Source organism: Dasypus novemcinctus, chromosome X (genome assembly GCF_030445035.2).
Source record: "Dasypus novemcinctus isolate mDasNov1 chromosome X, mDasNov1.1.hap2, whole genome shotgun sequence".
Classification (NCBI taxonomy): domain Eukaryota; kingdom Metazoa; phylum Chordata; class Mammalia; order Cingulata; family Dasypodidae; genus Dasypus; species Dasypus novemcinctus.
Window position 1 is genome coordinate 8532673 of NC_080704.1, and position 14284 is coordinate 8546956.

At 41.2% G+C, this 14284-nt stretch overlaps 1 protein-coding gene across 1 annotated transcript in view; it reads right to left on the reverse strand.

The window, feature by feature from the left end:
• Window positions 1-218: 218 nt before the first annotated feature.
• ANOS1 (anosmin 1) overlaps window positions 219-14284 on the reverse strand; it is a 177140-nt gene continuing 163074 nt past the window's right edge. The window contains exons 10-14 of the mRNA XM_071212938.1: window positions 10524-10618; window positions 7942-8113; window positions 6898-7118; window positions 5687-5828; window positions 219-3742 (exon numbers count right to left, since the gene is read on the reverse strand). Of these exons, the coding sequence (XP_071069039.1) occupies window positions 3684-3742; window positions 5687-5828; window positions 6898-7118; window positions 7942-8113; window positions 10524-10618 (689 nt within the window). The 3' untranslated portion in view covers window positions 219-3683. The remainder of the gene's footprint in view (window positions 3743-5686; window positions 5829-6897; window positions 7119-7941; window positions 8114-10523; window positions 10619-14284) is intronic.

The following is a 14284-nucleotide window of genomic DNA, read 5'->3' on the forward strand; positions in this document are numbered from 1 at the left end:
TGCAGTGAAATGCCTGCAAGGGTTGATCATGAAACTCCAAATTACTTCCATTAGAATCAACTTTGACTTGTTAACATTCACCAGACCTCAAATTGCATTCCCAACGACATGGAAAGGTATGTTTTAAATCTATCTGGCAGCATAGGGAACACTCCTTTTTTCTTTTTAAAGGAAAAAAAAAATCTATGTTTCTTTATGAAATAACTGATTCACTGGGCCAGACTTAATGATACTTTATTACTGAACCAGTATGTACAAACTCTACCATGAAAATAACAAGTCACAGAATATCAGACTATTTACAATACATTTGTTTTTACAAAATGTTTTTTACAAGATTATTTCTCTCTAAATAACAAGACAGACATACACAAAACTCAACCATTTTTATTACATACATAAATAAATATTGACTTTCAATGACCATTATAAGGGACATGATTTCTATAGACCATATGGACGAGAAGGTAGAAGTTCTGTTATCTGCACACTACAATATAATTTGATAAAGGAAAAAAATAACTTTACATATAGACCTCTGTTAATCACTCTGTAAATTGTATAACTCGCTAAAATATTCAGTCGAGGTAAGACAGTCATCAGAGTCCACGCCATATCTCAACTCTGAGTCTGGCCATGCAAAACGACAGAGAACAGTCAATGTCTTTATGGATTCACTGATACTCTAAAGTGTTCGTTAAAGTCCATGCAAGGGCTAGTTAGGCTCTGTATCCTGGTTATAATGTGAAAGTTTGTGTAACAAGACTTAGAGTTATTTGGAGTTACGGGAATGAGTAAACTTGAGGAAATCCTTGGCACACAGAATAAGAAAGGGCATTCAATAAATAAGTCAAGATCACAAACGACGTTTACCGACACATTGGACAAACGGATACTTGTACTTGCATTATACAGACACTAGTTGAAAGTGAGTCTTCATTGGGTTTGACAACGGACATGAAAGAGACACTTTAGGACTTGGATTTCCAATGCAATACCTTCCTGGCTATTCCTCAGGCTATTTATTTGGTCTCCCAAACAGGGCAAATTCTCATCTATTCAGTCAAGGTTCTTCCAAAAAGACAGTTACAGATACATTTACCATTAAGGAGTGAATGAAAATAGTGCACATAACCACAGTGAATTAATGTATTTTGAGTTAAACCTGTATTTATTTGATGACACTTTTCTGGTGAGCTCAATATCTTGAGGCAGTAATTACGATCACTTTTCTCAGAGAATTTAATCTAATTCAATGAAACATATTAGAGAATTAGATAACAAAACTACGTTTAAAAAAAACCAACAGATTTCATCACTTTATTAAGGGCCTCAAATTTTTGAAAATCAAGAAAATTATATTTTTGCTTATTTGAATATTGAGATTATTTAAATTCAAAGAAACTTATGTTTCTTTTGGTTTTCATTAATAGAGCTTGTCTTCCAATAACACCAATAAAATAAAAAATAATTGACAATTATAGCAAAATTAGATGCTCATAAGAGCTGTTACAGTTTTGTTAATGAAAGTATCAGCTTCAGGACCTTTATCTGAATGACAATATCTCAATGTCTATTATCCAGACAAAAGAAGCAATTAAATTTTATATAATAATATTTTATGTCTACATATATATACATTTCTGCCATTTAAAATTCTACATCAGTACTGATATTGGATCGCACAAATACTTGGATTTGATCATGACAAAGGTAAGAAGTATCAATTTTGAAAATTTTAAGAACTTGAACTCCAGATGCAGGTAATGGCATTAAAAGATCTCTATGGTGATTGCTCAAGCTTAGGGTAGGTTTAGCAGGATGTTTCCTGCTCTTTCCATTCAAATTACGTAGTTCTTGGAATTGGTGAATTTCACAACCATATTGTGATAAATCCATCCCAGACCACTTTAGAAGCTGCAGAAAGACACTCAGAACCAAAACGAACTTTGTCCTGAGATTCTGAGTTTATATTACTTGTACAAAGCTGTAAAACATTACCTGATAGTCAAGTTTTTAGTGTTTTAAGATACAGGAAACAACAGGTTTTTAAATATCTATCATCAGGTATCCATGTTTCATTAACATATGTATTTACTTATTAATTAAGATAGTTGCCCTACATTTGACATTGTGTTGCCCTCTACATTTTGCAGAACAAACCTCACAAAGCCCATGAGATCAGAGTTGTCTCAGTAATCATCAGGAAATCTGCATGCATTTAGTAAATACTGGGGGGGAGGGACACAAGGTAAAAGCCCTATCATCAAAACCGAAAAATGAATATTAAGTTACTAAAGCAAGGAAGGCTTTGAAACATTTTGAAATGCTTAATTTTGATAAATTGCTCTTTTGTCATGGAATCGGCATCACTGGGGAAAATATACCTTTCTTATGACTTTAGAGGAACTTAATCTTTATCCCCCACTGCTGAGTGATGAAAACAATTTCACCTTACCAATGTGTATGCATGTATATAAGTGTGTAGACACACAAAGCTATGCTTATCTCAAACTATGTATGACACCCCAAAATATACTGTAACACTACACATGGATAGCATGCTTTGACTTGAGTTCATGCTATGAGGAAGTAGGTTGGAACACGCAAAGTATCCCAAACTTGAAAGAAAAAAAGTTAAAAGCAAATAACTGTCCTTTTCTATCAAAATCCTTTTTTTATGTTACTGAGAATATTCTCGTATACAAATAGCTTACTTTGATTAAGAAAAGGAATATTTCAGTAAAGAGTTGAAAAATGTTCAACAGTTGGCATTATTTCGTTTCAAAGCAAGAGGCCTTGTAAAATTTCAAATATGTGAGGGCTCTAAATCAAAATGTAGCACCGGCTGCTTTTGTCTTTTAGAAAAATAAGGAAAAATATAAATAAGACGACATATAAGAAAAATCTGTCATAGTATAGGATGAAATATTAGAACATATCCCCAGGAAAGAATTCTAATTTTCCCCAGGCAAAATCTGGCTAGCAGCATAATTTATCGAAGACTTGCTTACCTTCTTTTAGTGCCTTTCATTAAATCCTAATTTACAGATTGATTTTTCCTTTGTATAAAAAAGAAGCTTAGAAGGCTTAAAATGGGAGCATTTTAAGATTTAAAAGAATTGGCATTTTTCAGGTTATAAATTTTCAGTTAAAAATCATATATGCTAAAATCATCTTATAAAAGAGGTAAATAATATAATGGGGACGAAAAGCTGAATAAACTCAGTTGATTTTGCAAATTAAGTCAGTAATTTAAAACATATATTTTTGATAAAATTCATGCTTAGCTCACATGTGAACCGTGCATTTGTTACAGTAATTTCTTTTAAGAATTTCCCCCTCCAAATTCAACAAAATCTCAGTTCTGCAGTAATTCAGTAGAGATGAGCAAACCACAGAAGGAATTCTAAAACACCAATAAAGCAAGCAAAATTTACAGTACGGCAGGCCTGTTCTTCCTTTTCTCCACTGTCATAGGGAACTGGTGTCCACCTTCACTGGGTGAGGATTTGTCACAGTTCCAGCTACATCTGAGATTAAGAGAAATACTTACTGTGCTAGAGACACCTAGGAGAGTAAGGTCCTCAAGAGAAATACCTACTGCTCTCTCAGTGCGTAGTCTAGTTGTTGCAACTCAACAAGCTTACATTCATTCAATCTTAAAAATCTTGTCAAACAGTTTAGTATCTCTCTGCTGAAGGCTTGAAATGATGTGGATGATGATGCTTGAGATGGGGTCCTGAGAAGGGACAAAACATGCATACATGAGTCATATCACTTCATACATATTGAACAAACAGTAGGAATACATTGATTTGTAGGGAAAGCATTTGACCCGGACAAAAAGTCCCTCTCCCATCCGTGCCTTCCCTGTTCTGGAACTGAAGACACAAACATATTCCCACACTCTCTCTCTCCTCTCTGTAGCGCTCTCTCCTCCAGTAACTCCTTCTCCCCTTCCTTCTCCCTCTTCCTCCCTAACACCATAAATACTTGAGAAAGAAGACAAGCTCCTTGCCCAAAGCTCAGAAATTATTTAAGCAAATCACGATCCTTTTTATTTCCTCAATTTGAAAAAAAAACACAAAAAACCCGTTTATTAAACAGCTTTCCATGGAGGACTATCAGGAAAATACTCCATCCAACCCTTGTAAACGTCAGGCTACCAAATCCTCCCTCTTTTCCTTTCAATTATAAGCATACCATGTCATTGGGGAAAACGGGATCAATCATTTAAAAACTCAGAGACCAAACTAGGATGGGTTCTGAATTTTCTAATTAATACATCAATTTAGACACTGACTTTTAAATTTAAGGTTAAAAAATCAGTGAAAAACAATTTAAAAATCAGCAAGAGGCTACTACTTTTGAAACAGCAGGTAACACTTTTTGAAGTTTTTGTTCAACAGTAAATCATCAAATAGGTGGGTCATAAAATGAAGAAAATTAGTATACTGCTGCGAAATATACGCAATAAGAATAAGCTCTTTTGCAAAATACTATCCCTATACCATGTCTTATTTAAAATCTTAACTTTAGTTTCTGATATGAGACTACATGAAATTTTTTCCATATGTATTTATGAGGGCAGGGAGAGGGAAGAAGAGATGAGATGTGGGGGCATTTTCGGGACTTGGACTTGTCCTAAATGATACTGCAGGGACAGATGCTGGACTTTATATATCCTGCCATAACCCACTGAATGGACTGGGGGAGAGTGTAAAGTACAATGTAAACTATAATCCATGTGGTGCAGCAGTGCTCCAAGATGTATTCACCAAATGCAGTGAATGTGCCACAATGCTGAAGAGGTTGTTGATGTGGGAGGAGTGGGAGTGGGGGGTGGGGGGTATGTGGGAACCGCTTATATTTTTTAATGTAACATTTTTTTGTGTTCTATATATCTTTAAAAAAAAGACAATTTAATAATAAAAAAATACAAGTAAAAAGCATACATTATGCAGAAATAAATGAAAGGAAGAAAGGAAGGAAGAAAAGGAGGGAAGGAGGGAGAGAAGGGGACAAATCAATTAAGCATAAAAAAGCATAAAGGCAGGGAAGCGGCTGTGGCTCAAGCTCCTGACTACCATATGGGAGGCCCTGGGTTCTTGTCCCAGGGGCTAAAGAGTAGCTAGAATGAAAACAGTAAGTTGGGGGAAGCAGACTTGGTCCAGTGGTTAGGGCATCCGTCTACCACATGGGAGGTCCGCGGTTCAAACCCTGGGCCTCCTGACCCGTGTGCAGCTTGCCCATGCACAGTGCTGATGCGTGCAAGGAGTGCCCTGACATGCGGGGGTGTCCCTGCGCTGGGGAGCCCCACGCTACCCAGTGCAAAAGAAAGCACAGCCTGCCCAGGAATGGTGCTGCACACACGGAGAGCTGACACAACAAGATGATGCAACAGAAAGAGACACAGATTCTGGGTGCCGCTGACATAAGCAGACACAGAACACACAGCGAATGGACACAGAGAACAGACAATTGGGGGGCGGGGCAGAGGGAGGAAGGGGAGAGAAATAAATAAAAAATAAATCTTTAAAAAAAAACAACAGTAAGTAGCTACAACTGGGCGGGAAGACTGTAGATATTTCATGGACAGCGGCACCCATTTCTCAGAAGTTTTTCGTCAGGACTCCCCTCTCGGGGTTTCCCTGAATGACAGGGGCTCTGGCCTGGCACTCACTGGGAGCGGAAGATGGCGGGAGGTCGGGTGTCCGGAAGGTTCTGACCGTGGCTGGCCCTTCCCCACCGGGGGTCAACACCTGCACTTCCAGCCGGTAGAGGGTGGACGGCCTCAGGTTGGGTACAGTTAGGACATAATGGTCCTGAGGAAGGTACAAAAAATGAGATGCACATCAATCATCTTTCCAAAATGACACGAGGGCCCATTCTGATGACATATTATTCCCCGTATGAGAAAATGGTCTAAATGCATGTTAGGGCGCTTTGTAAAGCCACCTCTTGATGCCTGCCATCTCCTTCCTAACTTGCTAGAGTGTTCTACTACACAGTGGTTTCTTAGCACCTCGCTAAAGTTTTGGCAGCCTGAGATGCTTGGCAGTGTTAAAATTTGCCAAGATGCCAGTTCTCAGGGCTTACTCTGGGACTTCATTTTTTATTCTTTAGCATAAGACTTTCCCATGGTTTAAAGTTTTCAGCTGCACATCTTGTGATGTGAATTCTTGATAATCTGAATTTCAGTGAATGAGCCAACTGCTTTCCTTAAAACACAGTATCTGTCAATGCCCATAATGGAAAATGTTTATTTTTATGCCAGCACATTCTTTTAAAAACTCAATAAAACCCAATATGTTCACAGAATAATACTTTTTAATTCCATGGAATTTTTCTTTCCGGGATTTAAGTGTTTTTTTTTTTTTGGAGCAGGAGTTGGATATTCTAAGGGCATTTTCAGAGAGGGTAAAAGCCCACACAAGATTTTTTTTTTGATCCAAGCCAAGGAATTAAGGAGCCTGAAAGACAGGCCAACTCATTATGGGCTCTAGCCAAATTGAAAGGGGAAAAAGAAGGACACAAACCAAGATTCTTTTAGCTTTTTTTTTTTTTTTTCAATTCAATACATCCAAGAGGGCACATCCACTGGGACAGAAGGGATGAGGGTTATCAAAGCTAGAAGAAAGCTGGTGAAATTGCCTGCAAACAAGACAGACTGGAGAAGGTCTGTTGAACAGTGGGCTCTAGTTATTCAAAAGGCAGCTCGACGTAGTTTACACTATTTCTAAACGATTCACAGTAACCTTTCTGATGTGTTGTTATTATTTGTAAAAGACTCTGAGAAGAGGGCCAGGTATGCATTAGGCTCAACAGTGCAGCCCAGGGCACACCACGGCGCCAGGTGGGGTGGCGCTGGGTAACAGGGAGGGTGGCACCTACAGAGGGCAGGATCTGGGACTGCGAGATGATGCTGTTGGGTAAGCTGTTCTGGCGGCTCTCTGTGGTGAGCTCGGCCCAAGTCACTTGGAACCCGGTTGTGGGCTGGTAGAGGTTGGCCTTGGCCATCTTCCAGGAGAAGTGGCCTGTGATGTTAACATCTTGGACCACGAATGAAGCAGAAAGGTTCTCTGGCTTGGTGAGCACTCTGGGAAGCCCAGGACCTGTGGTGACACAAAAACAGAACAAAGCACTTAGCTGCTGGAGAAAGAGTGGCCACCGGCACCACTGAACTGCACCGTGGGGAGTCAGGCAGCCCCTCTGGGGAAGACAGATGCAAAGCTGACCTCATTCCCTAAGCCTGAGTTCAGACCTCCTCTTTGGCATTAGAGGATAAATGGGGTACGGAGAAGAAGGAAGAGTCTGTGATTATAACTTTGTACCAGGTGTTCCTAATCCTTTGTGTCTGATTCTTAGCAATCTGCTTTGGGATGGAAGAAGGAGAAAGTTATGGCTCTGGCAAGGCTTGGTTGTTTCTTAGAGGGCAGCAATAACGGAAGGCAGACGGATGGGTCCTGAAATTATTAGAAGGGTAGATGGAGGATGCTAGGGGGTTGCATTTGAGGAGCATGTGGGTAAGTGCCCCCTGCAGGAAAGATGCTTTGGGGAGGAGAAGGGGATACAGGGTTGTTGGGTAGGGTTTTGTGGGTGACGTGGAAATGTGAAGGTAAGTCACAAGGCTGCTTGCCAAAGCTGTGGCCAAAGGTGTGGTCAGAGAGGAGATAATTTACGTCAGGGTACGCGCCAAAACACAAGCGGAATATAAACATCTGGCTTCATTTCTAGAAGGATAATATCACCCACAGAGGCGAGCTTCTCAATGCTGTGAGAATTATTAAATACATACCTTCCTATGCACCCTATCTCCCAAGTGGACACTTACACATTGCAGTTTAGACATGGGGTGCTTATCATTTCCAGGTCTCATGAAATACAGGTAAAAACGTTTTCAAAATGCTGCTGGGAGTTCTGCAGGCCAAAACCCACCTGCTTCGCCAGGGCAGCTGACATGCTTGTGACTTTTCCCCTTCAGTGCCGAGCATGGTGGAGTTGTGAATAGAACAGTTTCTGCCTTCAAACGGCCCTTTGGCCGTACGGGTTGGACAGTCACCTTGTATTTGCAGGAAAATGACAGATCCTGAAGAATCATAAAATTTTCCTAGAGCAGAACAAAAGAGAATATGCTACCAATAAATTTCACTTGGCATAAAAAAACTGGCAGGAGACAAAATCATATTCCAACAAGGATATTTTCCTTTACATGCAGCTTGAGCAGTCTGGCTTTTAGAAAAGCACAAAGGAGACACTGTCCATGTTTTGATTAATTATGGCTGTGAAATACACCCATGGATGTGGCTACATCTCCTAGAACTCGACAGTCTCATGGTCACGCTGCATCAAAGCAGCCAATTTCTGCTGTCTGCAGCCAGCTCTTTGAGTTGGCAGCAGTGTGGGTGATAAGGCTGAGCTCTAAACAAGAAACTAATTTTTATCTAATATAAGAAAAATAACTCCAGCTTCTCTAAGACATGGGCTGAATTTATATGTAAGAGTCTCTTAAAAAAAATTGAAGATATTCTTCCAGCAATACTGTTTTCCCTTTTGGAAGGTACTCATCTCCGCAATAGAGTTGTGATTAAACATCAATGCGAGAAATAGGCTGAACTGCAGTGTCAGTCTTTGGATGTGTCTATACTCTCACTGAAATACATTTGTGGTTTTTTATAAGTGTGTAACTTTGTCTTTTACATTTGATGGTTAGGGTATATCCATCCATTCCATTTTACATCTGTTAAAACTTCATGGATGTGAACAGAATGCACTGAGTATCTCTGTCTAGTACCACTGCAGGGAGAAAAGGTGTCCTTATCAGGCAACAGGTGGGCTGGTGGGGAAACAAGGGGCTAGAAAAAAATTTAAGACTGAGGCTCAAGTCCTCCCCAGGTTTACTCAGCAAGTGGGAAAGGAGAGTGGGAGCGGCTGCCTAGTAACACAGGCCCTTCATTAACTAAGAGGTGATGGGGAACAGCAGACCCAACCCAACACAATTCATGCTAAAATGTGAAGAAGAAGGAACTAACGCTAGATAACCCTTAGCCTGCCATGTCTCTTTGGGGGTCCAAACAGTTTTTCTTCAGGAACAGACTGTACTTCATATGGAAATAGACTGGTATCCAAGGGTAGCTACTAAGGATTCTGCTTCACAGATACCTCAGGAATACTTTCATATGGCATAGAAGGCAGGCGACTGTAGCAAGAAGTAAAGTAGCTGATGCTTCATCACAGAACGAAAATAAATTGGATCTACAAGTCATTTAAACATGAAAACAGACACGTTTATAGCTTTTAGCAGTGGTACTTTTTCAGGATTCTGATTATTCCTGCCAGATGCATTCCATATGCTCAGTAAATAGATGTTATCGTTTTTCAGCATTTCTAAAAATGAGCATTTGGTTGGGGAGTGGGTTGAAAATAAGGTAGATTCCATAGAGTCCCAAGGTGCACATAAGTAAAACACACACATACAAAATGGTAACTCCTGCTTCTGTTCATTTCTTTATCTACTTTTCAATTAGGTTTCCCATTTTTTAAAATATCTGTTTTCATTTTTTATTGAAGGCTGCAGGTTTGGGAAGAATTTAAGGATAAATAAAGGAGCAATTTGTGAATATGGGTTGAGGGAAGTCAAATCCAGTATAAAGCTCTTTTTCTGCAAATCCAGTAACTTGCTTTTATCTCACTGTCTTAAGAGTTATGTAATCAAACATGCTTCTAAAGATACTGTACTTGCTCCTTTAGGAAATGTTCAAAATCATGATGTTCTAGTTAAATATCACAAACCAAAGTATTTTACATATGGGACCTTGGTTTGGAGTTTTTAAATGGTCCTGAGAAATTGCTGCCATTAGCATCTTATAGAATACAAGACCCTCTTAAACACATTTGATTGGTTTGATTCTATCATTTTGTTCTATAACTCATGCATTAGTCCCCAAATATTCAGAATATTATTTTGGTAGTTATGACAGAGTTGTATCCTCAATGAGTTAAATGTTGCTTTAAAGTTAGACGTGGAAACACTGCTACATAGGACAGATCACATCTTGCACCACCTGGAGGAGTCAGTGCTAGTTCGGGACAGGGCAAAGAGGTGGTGGATGACATTCAGCATGATGTAGAAATGAACTGGTAAAATAATACCTTCAGATCACTGACCTAAGCCAAAATACTGAAAATAATTCAAAAGTGTGCTTCAGGTAAGATGACGCAAACAGAAGCATCACCTGGCTCAGAGTTCCTGAAGAGCTGGGTGTTTACCTCTGCATATTAGGACTTACTAGGTATTTAGACCAGAAGACACTTTCAGGGTAATGTTAGGATGGAAAAAGGAATGAGCAAATCTATGAACATTATGTTTTCGCCTTTCATCTTCTCATTAAGCAATAGCTCCTTTGTGCGAAAGAGTTATCACTTTGAGATATCTGTTTTTACAACCTTCTGCCTAATCATGTATAGAAGGTAAAGTGAGTCTGTGAGCAGCTTAAGAGTCAATAGCATGATCTACATACATGGGTCATGCCGGATGATTTCTCCAATCCAGTTGTTTCGTTGTGGGCACATAACTCTGGAAACCACTGCACATGATATCGGTTGACACTGGGATCTAAAATATCAAAACACACAAACAAAAAGAACAGGCCAATGCTTTTAAAACTTGGGTGAATAGGAAGGGAGAAAATAAAAGCCTAAGTGTGGTCAGAGACTGCATGGGCAAAGGGAAATTTTAGATTGTATATAAATTAGCACACACACAAAAATACCCAGACAACTGTGCGACACTAAACACTAATGTAAACAGTAGGTGAGCATTAATAGCGTAATTATAATATTGTTTCATCAACTTAACAAAAATACCACACTAGTGCAAAAATGTTAATAAAAGGGAAAACTGTGCGTGTGAGGGGGATGTATGGGAATTCTGCAGTTCCTGCCCTTCTCCAACTACTCTAATAAAAGTAAATAAATAAAAACTGCACAGGTGAGCCAAAAGAGGCCTGCAGATTTGGTATAGTTCTGATTTTGATTTAGACATGAAGAATTAGGTTAGGAAAAAAGTATTACGATGTCAAAGGAACAATGGTGCCAGAGCAGAAGGAGATCATTGGGAAAGTAATACCAAAACGATCCAAAGACACCTGAGAATCACCTGGCCATGGTTGTAATGGTAAACTCCTAGGAGGAAGGGTGCTGTTTGGCAGTAGCCCTCTTAATTCCCATGTCACAAGAACGAATCAGCACAAGTCTCTAAATCCTGTATTTACTGATAAAGAAGACAGGCTATTGCAACCAGGCAAGAACAAAACCATTTTGCTCAAACTTGAAAAACTGGGCCTTATGATTTGTTCCCTGTTAAAATATTGCTATGTCTGAGTTCCCTTATCTGAAGAGACAGGATCCCAGCTTCCCTGTTCCCTGACACAAGTGCATCATTGCGTTGCCATATACTTGAGCTCTAATGAAAAATGACTAGGAGTGGGAAACACTAGCTCTTGAAACATCTTTGTTCCTGGGTGGGGAGCATATTTTCTGTACATTTCTTTACTTTGGACGATAAAGTAGGGGAAAAAGACAAAATGGAGAGAAGCAAGTCACTGAGTGTGGGAAAGGAGGATCTGACAGACTTAGGTTTATTAATCACTGCAGCGGGGTCCAAGGGTATGAAACTGCACGCCTCTTGCTGGCGATTAACATCTTGTCCCGAATGTTCACGCCAAGCGTTTGATGGGGGTTTTCAGAGGGGAAAACTCTTTGATGAAATTGGGTTGATCTAGTGGGAACTTGCTGTGAGCACTTTGGAACCAGAAAAGAGGAACTGTGAATAGGAGAAAGTAAATGGATATAAAGCGGGTACGAGCAACCGTGAGTTAAAAGAGAAACCATTTACTCCAAGTTTTTAACTTTTACACAGCAGACATCAAGGATTTTTTTTTTTTTTTTTTTTTTGCGGGGGCAGGGAAGGAATTACAGACATTTTGTGTGAAGCTGATTAACGGCACTATTGAACTGACAGTGGTGTGCTCTGTTCTGGACCAGCAGTGAAGTAACCACAGAAGCTGCTGCCCTTGGGAAGCTCACACGCTAATGGGGCCAGACAGATAATACACAAAATGCATAAACAAAACCTGTTAGGTTAGGAGGTAATAAGGCCACGTCTAAATACAGAAGGGAAGGGACATAGGATATATAAGGTGGCTCGTTGATACGCTGACTTTTGAGTCGGGTGTGAAGGTTTGGCAGTGGATGGGGCCGTGCAGATACCCGTGGATAGGGTGTTCCAGGCTAGTGCTGTCGGACAGACCTGACTGAGGGCGGAAATGTTTTCTGTGTTGTAACCACTTAAGCATTTGCAATGTCAACATTGTGCAACTGAGGAACTGAATTCTTAATTTCTTTTAACTTTAATTCAAGCTCAAAATTTTTAAAAGATTGTTTATTTATTTACTCTCCCCCACCTCTCGCTGTTTGTGCTCGCTGTCTCCTCTGTGTCTGTTCACTGTGCGCTGTGTCTGCTTGTGTTCTTTTAGGAGGCACTGGGAACCAAACCCGGGACCTCCCATGTGGAAGGAAGACACCGACTAGCTTGAGTCATATCTGCCCCCTGCTTGTTGTGTCTCTTGTTGCTTCATCTTGTTGGGTCAGCTCACTGTGCCACCCCATCACGTCAGCTCGCTGTCTTGCTCGCCCTCTTTGGGAGGCACTGGGAATTGAACCTGGAAGCTCCCATGTGGTAGGCGGGCACCCAACCACTTGAGCCACACCTGCTTCATTCAAGTTCAAATTTAAACAGCTACTATTAGTTGGTGCCTAACATATTGGACAAAGCAGTTCTAGCCACAGGGGAGAGCAAATGCAAAAGTACTGAGACGGGAACAGAGTGTGCCTGAGGTTCTTTTTTATTTATTTTTAAGATTTATTTTTATTTATTTCTCTCCCCTTCCCCGCCCTCCCACCCCCCACCCCGGTGTCTGCTCTCTGTGTCCATTCGCTGTGTGTTCTTCTCTGTCCACTTGGATTCTTGTCAGTGGCACCCAGAATCTGTGTTTCGTTTTTTCTGTTGCATCATCTTGCTGCGTCAGCTCTCCATGTATGCAGCGCCACTCCTGGGCAGGCTGCACATTTTTTGAGCTGGGTGGCTCTCCTTACGGGGCACACTCCTTGTGCATGGGGCTCCCCTACGCGGGGGACACCCCTGCATGGCACAGCACTCTTGCGCGCATCAGCACTGTGCATGGGCCAGCTCACCACATGGGTCAGGAAACCCTGGGTTTGAACCCTGGACCTCCCATATAGTAGGCAGATGCCCTATCAGTTGGGCCAAATCCGCTTCCCACGATGTTCTCTAGGTGGAGATTGGTCGGGTGAGTCCAGTTACTATACTACAATTGTATGGACCGAGATGTCCTCACATCCCACACATTTTACAACTTGGGATTTTCCTAAGGGTTAAAATCAAGGTGACACATTGACTCCGTTCTTTCAGCTCCATCCTTTCCCCTCAGCATTTAACCTGACTGTATGGCCTGCCCATCCTCTCTCTGGGATTATGTCATTCATCCCCATGGATTGAAAAACCTCTTTCCTGGGAAGCGGACTTGGCCCAGTGGTTAGGGCGTCCGTCTACCACATGGGAGGTCCGCGGTTCAAACCCCGGGCCTCCTTGACCCGTGTGCAGCTGGCCCACGCGCAGTGCTGATGTGCGCAAGGAGTGCCGCACCACGCAGGGGTGTTCCCCGCATAGGGGAGCTCCACACCACAAGGAGTGTGCCTCGTAAGGAGAGCCGCCCAGCGCGAAAGAAAGTGCAGCCTGCCCAGGAATGGCGCCGCCCACACTTTCCCTGCCGCTGACAACAGAAGCCGACAAAGAAACAAGACGCAGCAAATAGACACAGAGAACAGACAACCGGGGGAAGGAGGGGAATTAAATAAATAAAAATAAATCTTTAAAAAAAAAAAGAAAAAAGAAAACCTCTTTCCTGTTGACCGCTCCCAAATTCCTATCTCCAGATGAGCTGTTTCCTTAAATATTGGGTGGTGTCAACTTCCTATCCCAGCTTCTCCCTGGGGATGGCAGCAGCTTTCCAACCCAGACAATTCTAAAACTAAACTCTTGATATCCGGCCCCAGTTGCCTCCTTGCATTTAGTTTCTTAGACAGAAGCCTGGATGAGGAGGGCACACCTTTGGCCCTCATGATATCCAGGGAGTGTGACCTTGAGCAAGGAGGTCCCTAACCCACTGTGCCTCAGGCTCTTCATCTGAGAACAAGGAGC